General features: G+C 52.6%; 1 protein-coding gene across 1 annotated transcript in view; it reads left to right on the top strand.

Annotated features, from left to right (window-relative positions):
• CORO7 (coronin 7) overlaps nucleotides 1-16,206 on the top strand; it is a 177,109-nt gene that overhangs the window by 15,028 nt on the left and 145,875 nt on the right. The window contains exons 2-6 of the mRNA XM_044978862.1: nucleotides 6,646-6,742; nucleotides 8,212-8,286; nucleotides 9,982-10,052; nucleotides 10,844-11,027; nucleotides 11,946-12,022. Coding sequence (XP_044834797.1) covers nucleotides 6,646-6,742; nucleotides 8,212-8,286; nucleotides 9,982-10,052; nucleotides 10,844-11,027; nucleotides 11,946-12,022 — 504 coding nt within the window. The remainder of the gene's footprint in view (nucleotides 1-6,645; nucleotides 6,743-8,211; nucleotides 8,287-9,981; nucleotides 10,053-10,843; nucleotides 11,028-11,945; nucleotides 12,023-16,206) is intronic.

The following is a 16,206-nucleotide window of genomic DNA, read 5'->3' on the forward strand; positions in this document are numbered from 1 at the left end:
GAACCAAGGGTGAGAGAATTTACGAATTAGGGTAAAAATTTGGTCCCACATTTTAACAAAAGCTGAGGGAGAGGCTTGCTCAATTAAAATATCTAAACAAAATTGAGAATCGATACCTAAAACAACTTGCTTGTTGGCAGAGTGGGCATTAGCAACATGCTGGGCAGCTAAAAGAACGCCCTGCACTTCGCATTCTTGTGCGGAGCAGGAGGGGGGCAGTAACTGCACATTAAAGTGATTACATGTGGAACAAAGAACTCCCGCCCTAGGGGATGGTGAGGTGCCCCCGTCAGACACAACCCAGGGATCATATTTTACTTCAATGCATAACGGCTGGTGAGATGGGGGGGCTAAGATGTTATTGCTGGGAGTTAGGGTCCATGCCTGCCAAGCTACCTCAACCTGGAAACATAGAAGCTGCCAGGTGCGAGTAGTGCCATGAAACTCGGGTTACTTGTAAGCCACGGGATTAAATGGACATGTGGTCCAGACAGGGTACCTGGGATAGGGACTTGGGACCAGTGACGAGCACTGGACGCAGCCAGTAGCATTTTCCCCACCAGACCATAGTTATACTGGGGTCCAGACAGGCGATGGGCCCAATTGTAAATGGCATTACCATGTTGCAATACAGTGAACCCTACATGGTGTTTTGTGATAAACAAATCAATGTTGAGGGGTTCTTGGGGATTAAAACGGGCGAGGGCGGGATTAGAGGCGAACCAGCCAGCTAGCTGCTCTAAGCTTTTTTGTGCTGATGCATTCCACACTTCTCGGGAGCGTTTAGAAGAGAGAGAGCTTTGTAGGATTTCTAGGTTAGAAATTAATGGTGCCGGAATATATTGGCGGTGATAATTAAGGAGACCTAGTAGCTGCTGAAGCTCTCGTTTATTTTTTGGAGGGGCCTCTGTCCAAGGGTCTAATACGCTGGCTGGGGCTTGTGTGTGAGTGGTGGGAGTGAAATGGAGTCCCAAGAATGAGAATTGCTGGCTGGCCTGCAGGTGGCTCTTTGTTTTGTTAATTTGCCACCCATCTGCTTCTAATGCGTCTATCACCATTTGGGTGGTACTTTGAACTGCTTGTGGATTGGGCCCACAAATGACAATGTCATCTACATAGGCTAACACAGACACATCCTGTAGGGGTTTTACCTTTTGTAATGTGATATTGAGATGGGACGATGCAAGTGCAGGTGAATTACAGAACCCCTGTGGGCAGACTTTCCATTTATATTGGACGCCCTTAAAAGCAAAATTTAAGATTCCTTGTGTGTCCTGGAGTGGGATTTGGTAAAACATATCTTTTAAATCAAGAGTACATGCCCACTGATTACTTGCATTGCTAAGTTGTCGCTGTATTTCTGGAATGGTGACAGAGCTGGAAAATGCAATAGGCTTTACACGGCTGTTAGCTTGTCTATAATCAATGACAAGGCGATATTTAGAGGGATCGCCGGGCTTGGGAATACCCCAACCCGCGGATAGAAAGGTGGATGCAGTAACCCTTTCTATCTTTTTCTCTTTTAGAAGCTGAGTGAGCAAGGCTTCAATAAGGGGAAGCCCTTCAGATTTTGTGGGGATAGGGGAAAATTTCCATGGCTGGGAGTTAACTACTTCGGGGGTATAGGGGGAGTGATTGCCTACAGTTATAGGGAGGGCTTGCAGAATTTGATTATGCAGTTTAAATTTTTTAATATCTGAAACACCTAGCAGATTTTTTGATCCTAACAAGGCTTTTATTTTTCTTATGTATTTTCCATGGGCAATTTTAACCCAAACCACGGGTTTTTCTTGTACTGCATTGAGGCCTTGAACAAACATAAAGGAGCCAGTAGGACAGTGGGGAACGTTGGGCTCAATAATGCTAACTTGAGCTCCAGTGTCTAATAAAAAGGAGGTGGGAGTGTCACCGTTAACTGACAGGGTGGCGTATGGGCGTTCATCGGTGGGGTCTTTAATTTGGGCCGGGCAGCATCCGGCCCCTATTCGTTTTTTGATCTAACATAGTCCTCCCAACTTTTCCAGCCTAGCTGTTCGGCTATATTTTGCTGCTCTTGGCATGACATTTTACGCAGGGCTTCTTTGGGGATTCCTTTGTTAAGAAGGAAGCCAAATCGTGCCCGTTCAGCTTTAGTTCGCTCAGAATGTTTTTGGGGATTAAACTGACTCTTTGGAGGGTCTTTTGGTGGCGACTCAACTGGGAGGACAACAGGCAGGGGTGGCTGTGACAACTTAATTTTACTAACTACTTCAAATAACGTTAGGATGGATCTGCGAACAGCTGCATGCAAGTGCAGCATGGCACCGGTGTCAGCTCCAGGGGCAGCTTCTAATGCTAAATCAACTGCCTCTGCTGAGACAGGAATTTGGGTGGGATCAGTAACATATATAAAGGGTGTGGCCACCAATTGCTGTTGAACAGTTAAATTAAGTGGGTTTTGTAGTGGATCCCACAGGGCTATGGAAGCTCCTGCGATTGCCCATATTAAATCATGTGGAGTGACTAAGGCTCCCGGGGGGATATACAAGCCTTTAAAACTGCCTTGCATTGCTAAAATGGCAGCTGCCGGGGTAGTAAGTGGCCAAATGCGATTATTTAATAAAGCATGACCCGGGAAGCCTCGTGCCCAATTGGCCGTTTTAGCTAAGATGCCAGCTTCCTCACGGTCCACCAGTTCGGCTCCGTGTTCTAAGGCTAGCCGTCCGATCCAAACCATAGGGGCCTCATCGGTTTTTCGTTGCGTTTCCTTTAAAAACTCTTTAAGTTCGGCTTTAGTACGAGTTCGCAGTTCAGTAACCTGCGTGGTGTTGCCTGTTTGTGCATCCATTTTAGTTTTAGTTATCACAATAGGCAAAGCTTCTGCTACAGTTTCAGATTCAGTAAATTCTGGGGCTGTTGGCAGAGCTGGATACAGAGGAGTTTTAGGAGCTTCGTATGGGGGTGGCAAGATTTTTTGAGAGGGACTTGAGGGGAGAGAGTTAGTGATGGGCTCTACCTTTTCTGTCTTTTCCTCATTATCATCTTTAGGTGAGCCTGGGGCTGCCTGTTTAGCTGCAAACATAGTGCCCCCGTGGAGGACAGAGCACAGATCAAGGGCCTTGCATAGCATGCTAAACAGGACGGTGGAAACATCCTCAGATTTATATTCATCGGGTCGCAATTTTTTGGTTTTCTTAATTAAATCTAATTCTTTTATCATCTGGCATAATAATTTGTGTGCCGGATCAGCAGGCATTACCCGAGGTGGGGGAATCAATTTGGAAACGGTACCTCCGGATTTTCTAACAATGCGGCTACATTCTCTCCAAAGCTGAGAGGGATCTGCAGCACCGAGGTTTTCCACAGTCTCCGTGCACTGAGGCTGTAGAGAACAATCGGCTGGCTGACACCTAAAGCTCGGGTGGCACCGGAGGAGGCACCCCGTATCTGCCAGGGTTAATGGCACAGTATAGCCTTTTAGAGTTTTGCCCGAGCCAAGGGAACAGATCCATTCTATTTTTGGATTAGTCGAATTTTGGCTAGTAAAAAGGTGAAACTGCAAATGTTGGAACTGTTCAGTTTCATTATCTGCGCGGTCTGCAGCGTGCCATGGGCATGGCCCAACTTCCTTGCATCCTGTTCGTGACGCCATGTAGATTGCCACGGACTCGCAGGGGCAAAAGAAAAATGCAGGCCTGTTATTTACCAGGCTGCACGTGGCAACAGACTATATTGGTAAGGGATGCAAGGAGAGTGTGGGTCACGATGCAAACTGCAGACACACACACACACACTAAACTTAATCAATTTAAAAGTTTTATTGGGGATAATTACAAGGGGTAAGGGAGCAGCGTATGATTAGCTAATAGAGTTAATGAAACTTAAAACACACAATGACTAAAATATCTACTAACAATATTTATAAACAAAGATGCAGCATTTAGTAATAACTGATACTTACAAATACAAACCAACGCATAACGACCGGCAAACGTAGAAGCTCTATTTGAAACACGTGAGCTGAGAGAGAGGCTTCGAGATGATCAGGCTCGGTTACAGGTATACACAGGATACACGGGTATACACAGGATACACGGGTATACACAGAATACACGGGTATACACAGGATTCGTTTTCTTTCTCCTCTCCCTGCCTGCACATGGCAGGCAGGCCATAAAGTACCCACTATGACATCATAGAAGTGTCATAGGGGACGGGGCCCAAAACCTGTTTGTGTTCGTTTCTGATTGGCACAAGCGAAGTTAACACCATGTAGGGGAGCAGGTGCCTTAAAGTCTGGCTTCGCCCCCAAAAGGTGAGGAAATGCATATTGTCTTAGAATGCGTTCAACACTGAATGACAAAAGAAGAGGCCAGGGCAATACCGGTATGGGCCATGGGCAAGTTTACAGGATGCAGACAGGAACTTATCTCAACAGAGAACAGACTTACAGCAGGGCTTTCCGGTTCCCATTGTCCCTCTCTGTCCCTGTTTGGTTCTGCCCGGGGTTAGTGGGTGGCAGCTGCCTCCAATGGCTAGTGCTCGAAAACAAAGTCGTGCTACGCATGGAGCTACTCTAGGCCCCGTTTCTTGCACAGTATTAGCTGTTAATCTGCAGCTCTCGGAAAGGGGCTACATCCTGGCAATTAAAGAGGAAGATAGGGGCAGCACCATTCTGACTTTCTCACCCGTCAGTGTCCCTGCTCAATGCTCACCGTGTAACTTGCTGGTCGCACTAACCCTCTCCATGCTTGTCTCTGCCAAGGCCTCCTGCCCCAGAGAAAGCTGAGTCTTTCATGGTGCTCTTGTAGATGGTGAAAACTCTTCACAATTTCTGCTAAAATTTTCTCAGGCGTGTGCTTGAAAATCAGGGCAAGGACCAAGAGAGTCTGGGCCTTGAAGCTGACCTTTGAAGAGGCTGGGTGTGGACTGAGGTGCTGCTGGGGGTGGCTTCGCATGGGGGTGTGTGGAGGCTGTGGGGCGAAGAGGATTGTTCGGAGCATGGGTGCAGATGCTGCCCAGTGCTACCGTGATTCAGCCAGGCTTGGGGCTCAGAGGCGAGTGCTCAGCTCCAAGAAGACTGAGTCTTTCTAGACTAGAGGAAGCAATGGAGAGAGAGTGACTCTCTCTTGTTTGCAGGACTTTGCTCATTGCCTGGTAATGAGGGTCAGCTCCAAGGAAGCTGCTTTGGCTCCCGGTTTCTTCAGACTGTTCCAGCTAGGAGCGATGAGCACGGACACACACGTCAAAAAGACCTTGTCCCAGTGACCCAGTCCTGGGCCGTACTGAAGTTAGATTCCTGCTGTGGGCCGTGCTTTCAGGCCAGCCAGGAAGTGCAGCGAGTGCAGAGCACGTTTCATAGGGTATGTCTGTGCTGCAAATAAAAGGTGTGTTCTTAATGCTTGAATTCCACCTCAGCCTCCCTTACAGGTTTTTAACTCCGGCGCTTAACCCAATTAAAAGCCACGGGACTGTGTCCTTGCTGCTGTTGTAAGCCAGGTAAGCTAACCTGAGCTAAGGTCACACCTCTTGTTTGCAATGTAGGCAGAGCCCTTGGCAATGCTGATCCCAGAGCCCAGGTGCAGTCACTTACCAGGTGACATGTCAGGTTTTAGATTTGCCCGTACAAAGCTGCAAGTCTTCAGCGGGCCCTGACTGCTGGGGAGCAACTCTCGTGATGCCAGGACTGGTGTGGTTAGTTGAAGTTTGCTGTCCCCTGGCCGGTAGCAGGGAGTTCTCAGTGAGGCATCCTTGGCTGTGAACTCAGATGTGTCTACACACCACATGCTCTCACTTGTCAGATAATGCCTGGGTGGGGGCCCATCAGGGTGCGCTGTGAGACTCCTACCATGGGGGTGTGGAGGGAGGAGGAGATGCTCATTCCTGGCCAGATGATGTGATTGTGTTTCTGCTCCTAGAGCCCTGGATAGGGGCTGTTCTGCATGAGCCATCAGGGCAGGATTTGAGGACTGACAGCCTCTGGGGTAACTTAGTGCAGGCAGGCCCAGAGCAGGGCTGGCTTGCCAGGCGGGTGCTTCCCGATCTGAGCGAGAGAGGAAGGGTCTGGGAGTGGCAAATAACCACTGGACGGGATTCCTTGAGAGCCAGCCCTGGAATGACCTGTCTGTAACTCTGGGCTTGTGGGGTCAGGGGTGGAGGGGAGATAGGGAGTGAGCTGTGGAGTATTGGGGAATGGGGAACCCCACCGATCTCTCCTCGCCCTGATGGGGGAAGCCTTGTTCGGGTGCGGGGGCTGTTTGCCATCTGCACCCTCAGTGACAGTCTGAGAATCCCCATGCTCTGAACTGCCTGCCTTGTCTGTGCCCCGGGGTGTGCCCAGGCAAGCCTGCTGGGAGCCCCCTGGGGCTGGCCGGCGTGGCTGGGCAGGGCGAGTAGCTGCTCCACAGAAGTAGCCTGCAGTCCCAGAGGGAGCCCAGCACTGCTAGAAATAGAGCAAGGGAGAGGGATGCTGCGAGTAACCCCCTGGGGCAAGCAATGGCTTAGGGAGATGGGGGCACAGCTGTGTGATTCTGGGCAGATGAAGGGCTGTGTTTCTCCCTTGGATGCATGGGAGATCTGGCTCCATGGCTGCTTCTCTCCTCTTCCTTCTCCCCAGCCCACTCAGGGCAGGCCTCTCCTAATACAGATTTCTCCTCTGGATTCCAGGCCTGGATCAGGGATGTCCGAGCCGGCTCCACCACCTCCTGTGGGAACCACATCAAATCCAGCTGCCACTGGATAGCGTTTAATGCTGATTCAGCAGGTAAGGAGCTGGGTGGGCTGGAGTGGAGCCTTGGCAGTGAAGGGTGACTCGGATCTGTGTGGAACACGGATAATGTGCCCACTAACCCTATAGTCATTGAGGCCCCGTTGTGCTAAGTGCTGTGCAAACACAGCCAGGCCCTCCCCTGAAGAGTTTACTTTCTATTTAGACAAGACATAGAGAAGGGAAATGTTATCTCCATTGGATAGGTGGGGAAACTGAGGCACAGAGGGGCAGTGACATGCAGGGACTAGAACCTGAGTCTCTTAACCCTCTAGAGGCTCCAGACCAGTGGTCCCCAACCTTTTACGTCTGGCAGGTGCCAGACAACGAGCCACGGAGGACCATGGCAGGGGACGATCATCTGCCGAAATGCTGCCAACAAGTGACGTTATCCAGAGGCGTCGCTGCCAAAATGTTGCTGAATTTCGGCGGCGATGCCTCTGGGTGATGTTGGTTGTTGGTGGCCAGCAGCGTCATCTAGAGGCGTCGCCGCTGAAATGCTGCCAAATTTCAGCGGATGCTTGTCCCCCCGCCAGTATGCGGGTGCACTTAGATGCCCCCGCGGGCGCCATGGCGGGGACCCCTGCTCCAGACTAATAACCGGATGTAGTGAGTTAGAACAACCAACAGTAGGGGGGCACAATGGGTGAAAGCAGAGGCAGGGAGGCTGGGTTACAACAAGATCATGTGATTACTTATCTTCCTTAAAGACACGAATATAACAAACCTCGGTGTTCAGGGCCCCTGCCTCGTGGGAAAGATGGCTCTATCAGTATAGCGCCCCGTATGCCCTGTGGGGCATTGGTTCGGCACAATGTCTCCGGGAAGTATGGTGGTACCACGTCCCCCAGCTGGTACCATGGTACAAGCATGATGGTACCATGTCCCCCACGTCTGTGGTTGGCGGCTGCCCCATTTGGGTACTGGCCTGGCTTTGCTTGGTTCCCAGGATCCTCTGAGGTGTCGAAGTGAACAGGGGGTGACTGTGATCTCAGTTATTACTCACCAATAATGGACCATAACTGGAGTGTGCTGTGTGAACACTGGTGACCCTTATCTCCCCCAATAGCGCTCTGTGCTTCAGACCAGGCCGATACGAAGTCAGCAAACTCCCTTGGTGGTGTGCTCTGCTAATGACTAGTCCAGGCACTCTCCAGCAATGGCTGGGGGGAGCTCACACATGCTTGCCCTCAGCCCTTGGGGTGTCATCTGTGACTATGTGATACATTGTTTGTTTCACAACCCGAGTCTCCCTGTAAACATGCTGCGGGGATGGAACCCAACACCTGCAGGAGATGGGAGCTCCCAGCTGAGCTGGTGTCAGAGGCATGTCCACTCTCCGCCCTGGCTTGCTTTTGGATGCTAGGCGTGTGTGGCATGTGGCACTCCTGGCAAGCAGGATGGTGTTCAGCAAGGGGCGGCCATGATGGACTGGTGGGCAGCTCGTGACCTGTGTTGTCTTTCAGGTGTGTTGGGCATTGTGCCGCTGGAGAGCCAGGACGGAGGGAAGAGGGCTGTGTCCCAGCTGTGCTGCCATTCAGGTGAGCTCGCCAGACCAAAACATATCGAATAAGGGACCAGCACTAGTGGATGGGAGCCAAGCAGTCTCAAAGGCCTCTCTGACACTGCCAGGAAGGGGCAGGTTTGTGAGGCACGTTCCTATATGCTGAGAACAGGACTGAGAGCCACCAGATGCGTTTCACGGGTCAGCCACTGGAAGGCAAGGGGTTTTTGTGATTAATGACCTGGTGCAGATTTGAACTGGTGACCTAGCAGTGAGTCTCCCTTGCCTACTGCTAATCCATTAGCCATGGGCCACCTCCCATGTCTTGCATGAGGTTCTTACAGCCAAGCAATGGTTGGATCTCTGTCAGTGGCCCTTCGGAGAGGAGCTGGCACTTGTCGCCCACTATCCCAATCACTGAGATGCTAGGAAAGAGCGTGTAAGAGTACTTGACCACTTAGTGGGATTGCAGGGCAGCGCCTGGGCAGCCTGCTGGCCTGTCTCAACATAGGCTGCCTGCTCCAACCAGAGGATTTTTCAGGGCATATGCAGCAGATAATCAGAGCCGGAGGAGTTGTCTGGTTTTTTTTTTAAATGCTTTATGGGTCTGTATCTCGTCGTTTTGTACAAATGGAAAAGTACGCAGTGACCTACTTTCTTGAGTGTGCCAGATGCAGCAGAGGGGCTGTTAATTACTGTGCCAGCTTCCCTCCCCCAGGTCCCTGCAGATGGAGTTACAAGGAGTGCCTTTCAGCTGCCCGCATGCCGAACCAGGGAATCACAAAGGGGTATTTTGTTACCAGCGGCGTCGCTTGCTGAAGCAGGGCCTCATGCTGCAGTAGTGTGACCTGACAGAGCTGTGCATCTGCGTGCTGGCCTTGGTGCTGTCTGGGCTGGACGCTGTCTGGCTGACGTCATGAGGCTCCTGCAGATGTTCACACCAACTGTACCCCTTAGTTAGCAAGGCATTCCACTGCCTCTCTTGTAGGGGGCCAGCAATGGAAATTTCACTGGGGCCTGAGCACTTTGATGGGTGCAGAAGGCCTGAGTGTGGGTGTTAAAGGAGCAGGTATGCTGCCATTACAGGGTGTACAGCTCAAACCCAGAAAGCTGAGTCCCCGCTCTCCTGGGGCATGATGGGAGCTCTTCAGATGGGATGGCTGGATCTTTCACACAAAGTGCTTTCCTCCCAGCTGCTCCAGACATTTGAGTTGAGTAGCTATCTCCCCTCCCCCTTCAGGGTTTTCAACAGTCTTCCGAGAAAACTGGAATTTCTTATATGGAACCAATCTCCACAACCTCCCTTGTCAGGCCTTTTTGAGCCGTCCCTAACAAAGCAGAAAGGCCACCGAGCCAGTTCTCCCCATCCCTTGGCAGGACACCTGGGACAGGCTGGTTAGCTTGTGGCAGCAGAAGGGAAAGGAAGGCGTCCCACAGCGGGTTAGCAAGGGCTGAAATAGAGCCACTCTGCTCTCCTGAGATGCCTGGCTCAGCAGTGGGGCTCCAATGAGCATCTGATCTTCCAGCTGCTTGTGGAAATGGAGCTGCTAAGCCAGCGGAGGTTTGTCCATTGCTGCCTGCCAGGAGCAGTGGGCTCTGGGAGAAGGCTGTAGCAAGGCTGTTGTAGGGCAAAGAGCGAGTGGGCCGTGGCTGCAGCAGATGTGCTGCGGCCTAGGAGCCGAGAGCCAACGTGCTGTTGGAATGAACCTCTGCTCTCCTCTCTCCCCATCAGACATGGTGACGGACTTTGACTTTTCTCCATTCGACGCGCTCCTGCTGGCAACAGGCTCCGCCGATGAAACTGTGAGTGTAAATCGAAATGGGGGCTGAGGGGTGTGTGTGCGGCAAACCTCCTAAGCAGGGCGGCCCCGTGGCTCTGGGGTCATCTCTGGGCTGTCTCATATAGAGAACTGGCCCTGGCTTGTATGGCACCTTTCCTGGAGGGCTAAGGAGTGGGGCTGAGGGGCAGCCACAGGGCTGTGAGATGGGGATGTAAAACAGCTGTTCAGAGGAGGGTGCTTGGCATTTGGGCTACGAGAAGGATGAAAACCCCTTCTGAGTTGTGGGGGGAGAGGCAGCTGCCAAAAGCCCAAGGAGATCAGTCAGATGCGGGCTCAGTGCCCCCCTCAGGGTCTGGGGCAGTGACAGGCTATGGGAACTGTGCTCTGCTGGGAACAAGCCAAGGTGTTCATAGCTGCCACCTCTGGCGGGGAGGGTGGGCTCAAGGGGCAGCTGCACTTGTGAGGCAGGTGGGCTGTGTGTCCGCTCTGTCCATGCTGGGGAAGGAAGGGGAAAGGGCTGTGATTGCCTCGGATCTATAACCCCACGCGGCACCCAGGGTGCATACCCAGTTGGGTAGGACTGGGGACCTCACAGAGGCTCCAGTCACCCTGCCTGGCAGGGACAAAGCCCAGGAGGTGAAAGGCCAAGCAGTTGCGGCCAGCTTTCTGGGGTAGAGGAGCCCAGTTCAAACCGCACCTCTGCACATGGGTGCTGTGACAAATGGAGCCTTCTGAGTGCATGGCATCTTCCTGGGGGATTTGGGCCTGGGGGAGGGGTCTTGCTGGGGTTCACCTTACTGTCTCGGGCTGTAGGTGAAGGTGTGGCGCCTGTCTGAGAGCGGCCAGGACCTGCCCTCCTGCCCTGGAGTGACCCTGGGGCCGGCAGGGTGCCAGGTAGAGACACTCCAGTTCCACCCGACAGCGGACGGTGTACTGGTGAGCGGAGCTGGGAGAACGGCAAAGGTCTGGGATGTGGCCCAGCAGAAACCTCTGACAGGTAGGCATGGCTGTCGCAGTCCTGCAGAGCATGTGCCTTGGCCTGGCCACAGCTTTCTCCTGAGTGAATGCCGGAGCAAGTCTCTGCTCAGCTGCATTTACTCCAGGAACTCCTGCTACCTGCCTGGGGCTAGACCCTGGGCCGGCTCTGTGTCCCCTTTGTGGATGCGGTGTCTCTGAATGACCTCAGTGCTGGTGAAAGCTACCACCTGAGCAGTGCTGCAGGGCATGGGAAGTGACTGTCCTAGACGCCCATCAGCATCTTAACCCTGTCCCAAAAGGGCCACCCTACAGGAAGTTCAGGCACCGTGGCCCACTTACTCCTTGGCCTCCCTGCTGAGACACCCGTCCAGAGCGTGTGGTGAGCAGTGGTGCGGGCACCTGCTCCCCTCACTCTGGGGCCTGTATGAGACCAGCACACGTGTCATGCTGGCCACTGAACAGCCCCACCTGTTGGGATGGCGCTTGGGCACTCCTGGCCTCAGCTGGGTTTGAACCAGGGCCCTATGTGAAGGAGGCCTATGCTACTGCCAGGCCCTTGAGTGGGCCATTTCTCCTGGTGCTCCCTGCCTCTGAATTAGACCAGGAGCCATTGGGGCTGGGGCACGGCCCTTTGTGTGAAAATGAACCCAAATTCAGTCACCTGTTATTTCCAGGCAAAAATCCAGCGTTTGAAATGGAAGTGTTGGCTGGAGACGAGACTAATGCCTGCAGTGGCACAAACTGCAGCCACTCTTCTAAAGTGCTGCCATGTGCTAAGTGTCTGGCCTGTGACATGGCCTGGGATGAGATTGTATATTTGTGAGGGCGGGGTTGAATCTCCCCCCTTTTGCCCTCCCCTAGTGGTGACTGACAGCTGTGCCTGGCTGGTAGCTTGTAACTGGCAGGGATTGACTCCAATTCTCACTCACCTTCCCAGCACTGGAACCTCACGGCGACCTGATCCAGAGTGTGTCCTGGAAACAAGATGGCGCCCTCCTCGGCACCTCCTCTAAGGTGAGCGCAGTGGGTGCACCAGGTCAGGTGGGCTGGGAACCCCAGGTGCTATTTCCTGGGCAGATCTGGTGAGTGGCGTTTGGGGGTTGGGCTCTGGGGTATGATCGAGCCACCATGTGATGGGAGCATCTGAAGATCATTCCCCTCCCTCTGCTGCGCTAGGAGTGCTGCTGCTGGAGCCCAGCCTGCTACCTCTTCTCTCAAGCAGCCCGGGGCTGCGCCCCGCAGCACCTGTGGGCAGTCTTGTAAAACCAAGGCGTGAGTGTCGAGCAGCTTGTGCACTAGATGCCCAGTGCTCTCTAGCCTCCCCTGCAGCAGAGCTAAGCCTGGACTAGCCTCCTGTCTGCCAAGGAGCCCATGACACTGGTGCAGCAGGGGATGGGACTGGACAAGCTGCTGGAGGGGCTGAGCCTGGCAGAGGAGAAGGGAGCAGGAGGGGAAATGGCAAAATGCGAAGAGCTCTCGCATGTGCCGTCCTTGGTCTTGTCCTTGCTGAGCTAGCAGGCGCAGGCTGGAAAGGCCTGACCTCCGTTCTCCTTTGAACTGGCCCTCGCCTTCTCCCTGGCCCAAACCCCTCTCACCCCATGTGCTGGGGAAAGGAGTTCAGCTTTTACCAGAGAAAGGGGTCTGACAGAGGTGAGTCTGGGGCCTGATGCAAGGGGAGGAGTAAATCAGATACGTGGTGACTGATTGACCTGGCGTGTGTGCTCCAGTTTGCTGCTTTCCAGTGACGACCTCCCACTCCAGTACTAGGGAAATGGCAGAGCTTTTGTCTAGAGAGCTACTTGCTTGGAAAGGCAGCAGGGAAACTGGCAAATTCCTCTTGCCATACATGCTCTTACCCCTGCAAAACCCCTTTCCTAGAGCCACCATCAGTGTGTCACCTTCTGCTCCATGTGGTCCCCTCTCCTGGCTATTGGTCTGCCATCAGCATTTCTGCTTCCCTCCTCCAGTCTCGGGTTGAAAACACTTGATATGTTATGAACAATTGTACTGTCTCCCTGCAAAACAGCAAAAGCAGTTTAACCCATCACCTTCCTCGTCCCCACTGCTTGCCTCTCCTTGACAGCCTTTGCTGTTACCCATCCTCTTAGCTCATCATGTGAAATCACTTAACAGATTGGAGGCTGCAGTTCCCATGGCATTCCTTGCCACAATTGGGCTGTTAATCCTGGTTCTCTGTTCAAATAGCATCACCAGTTGGGTTCTGCCTTCTTTAATTCCTCCTGCAGTTTCAACTGGGTACAATAGTCACTTCCTATCCTTAGCTTTTATACAGTGTTGCTGTGTGCTGTTCTGTTCCACCCTAGAGGCAGCTGCATTAAGAGATTCCTGTGAGATGGGTAAGCTCTCTGGGATCCTGCATGAACACAGGATGCTGTTTTCCTACAGTTATGTAAATCCACTAGTCATGGAGTGGGAATTCAAGAGGCTGGCCTGCACTCCAGAGACCTGCTCAGTATTTGAACACATCCACTCCTAATGAACAGTGTAACTCTTTCCTAATAAGAGTATCTGGAGGGAAGAGTGTAAGGGGTGGGGAATACCACTCTGCGGAGGCAGACGCCCCAGTAAGCACCCAGAGCAATGCTTGATGTAGGAACCATCTGCTAGAGGAGTAATGGCTCTCTGAGTGGGACCTGCATTCTGGTTAATCTTCAGCAGAAAGCCTGCCAATGTCCCTGCAGGAGAGAGAAGAGGTTGAGTGGAGGGGAGGGCATGATGTGTTCTGTAGTACTATATGTTGCCAGCAATGACTAGTGAAATGTATGGGCGGGTGGCAAATGTGAGATCAGAGTGTGACCCTGGATTTGGTGTTGTTCCCTTAGCAGCATGTGCTGCATAAGTGGAGTACTCTGTGCAATGTTCTAATGCTATGCTGGCTCGCTTGCATGGGTACCAATATAACCTTCAGGCAGCAGGTCGATGCATAACAACTGCAATCATAGAGATTAAGGCCAGAAACAAGCTTTCCTGGGGATATGCTCAGCATGTATAGAGAACTGCACCACAGTGCACAGTAAGCATTTCTCCAAGATTCTTTCAAGTCTATGGTAATAGTAAACTTGATTCTTCCTTCTGTAAAATAGGAATGTAATATTAATGGAGTCACTAGATGGTGCTATTGCAGATTGTAGTTCTCTTCATCTGGCTGAATAAGAGTTAAATATTTTATTTACTAGATACAGTATTTTCAAGACACTGCCACTTAACATCAGGCTTAATCAGTTATTAATGTCATCATAACTGATAGTCATAAGGCCCTTCTTAACTTGCAGCATTGTGGAAATTGTGGATTCTGCAATATTAGGCTTCCACCACAATTTTGACAGTGGGAGCCCTGCCGTGCCCTCCTGGGCGGCTGACAGCAGAAAATTGTGGGAAAGTAATAATGTACTTTAATAATGGATCTTATTGTTTGTGGTAATACTTTTCTGCAATTTTCCATGGCTTGTCCGCAACTCAGCCGCAATTTTTTCACAATCATTATGCAATTCAAGTAGAGCCTTAGTCCTAAGTAGTCTGTCAGGCAGTGCTACAGGATGGCCAGCAGGGGTCACCCAGGATTTTCCATGGTTCTTGATTTGCCTGGCTTCCTTCAGCAGAATTCATGCAATGTTCCCTCTAATTTTTTACATCCATGTGTGGAATTAATTGTATTATGTGCACCAGTATGGAGGTGATGTGTGGTGGGGGTGGGACCGAGGGGTTCGGTGTGTGGGAGGGGGCTCAGGGCTGGGGCAGAGGGTTGGAGGGGAGAGGGGGGAATGCTCCAGCTGTGGATGTGGGCTTCTGGGGTTGGGCTGGGGATGAGGGGTTCAGGGTGCGGAGGGATCAGAGCTGGGGCAGAGGCTCTGGGTGTGGAGGGTGCAGGCTATGGGTGTGGCACTAGGGATGAGGGGTTTAGGGTGCCAGGAGAGGGCTCAGGGCTGGGGCAGAGAGGGTGCAGGGGGTGAGGGCTCTCGGGTAGGGCTGGAGATGAGGGGTGCTGGGGGAGATCAGAGCTGGGGCAGAGGGTTGGGGGTGGGGGGGGTGAGGGCTCTGGCTGGGGATGTGGGCTTCTGGGGTTGGGCTGGGGATGAGGGGTTCAGGCCTGGGGCAGAGGGTTGGGGTGCAGGGGGTAGGGTGAGGGCTCTGCGGTGGGGTTGAGGATGAGGGGTGGGAGAATCAGGGCTGGGGCAGAGGGTTAGGGTGCAGGGGGTAGGGTGAGGGCTCTGCGGTGGGGTTGAGGATGAGGGGTGGGAGAATCAGGGCTGCGGCAGAGGGTTAGGGTGCAGGGGGTGAGGGCTCTGGGGTGAGGGCTCTGGGGTACAGGCTGCCCCAGGGCTGTGGTAGGGGGAGAGGACTACCCTCAGCCCTCTCTCACCATAGCAGCCCGAGGCCGGGGAAGAGGCACCTCTCGCCCCCTGCGCAGCCCTTGATATCCATGTGGCCACGCAGTTTAGAGGGAACTTTAGTTACTAGGTATGTATAAAACTGTTTGAGATCCTGATGAACAAAAACTCTCACGGGCTACAAGTAGAACTTCTTGATCCATAATCAGAACCAACTGGATTCAAAGTAAATTCCTGCAACTTGTCCCTCTCTGATTGGACAATCATTCCTGCAGTTTCTGTACCCCATGATCTCTGAGTGTGTGCACGATCCTTGGCATGGCTGGTGCTGGCTCTCCCTGGCTACCTGGACTCTGCAGGCATACTGCATTTTGTGCCTCCAGAAGAGGAAGTGAGGCAGTAATATTCCTGTTGATGTTGGCAAATCTGTCTGCAGCTGGGCTAATGACTTCTAGCTCTAGCTGCTGACAGGGGAAGGCAAAATTAGACATCCATGACAGCTCGCTGATAGCAGCCCAGGTAATCACATGCGATCGATTGGCTGTTCCCTGGGCTGTCTCTTCCCTGTGTGGCTGCACTGGCAGGTGTCTCGTTCTTTGTCTCGTCCCTTCTGTTTGCCCACTGGATTGCAGACAGCACGGCTGAAGTGCATGTGAAAGCAATCCAGTGACTTTCAAGCTGCGGTGTTCTTGTGACTTGTACTGGTCGATGCAGGCCTCTGACTGCCTTTGAGCCCTCTGAGCGCAGCGCTTCCATTGGCCAGGCTGGAAGGGCTGATGCCACCTCTTGCCGTGGCAGAGATGACCTGGCGTAGGGGATTATGGGCTCCTTGCCTTAGTAGGTAATGGT

The sequence above is a fragment of the Mauremys mutica genome, chromosome 11, assembly GCF_020497125.1.
Source record: "Mauremys mutica isolate MM-2020 ecotype Southern chromosome 11, ASM2049712v1, whole genome shotgun sequence".
Classification (NCBI taxonomy): Eukaryota; Metazoa; Chordata; order Testudines; family Geoemydidae; genus Mauremys; species Mauremys mutica.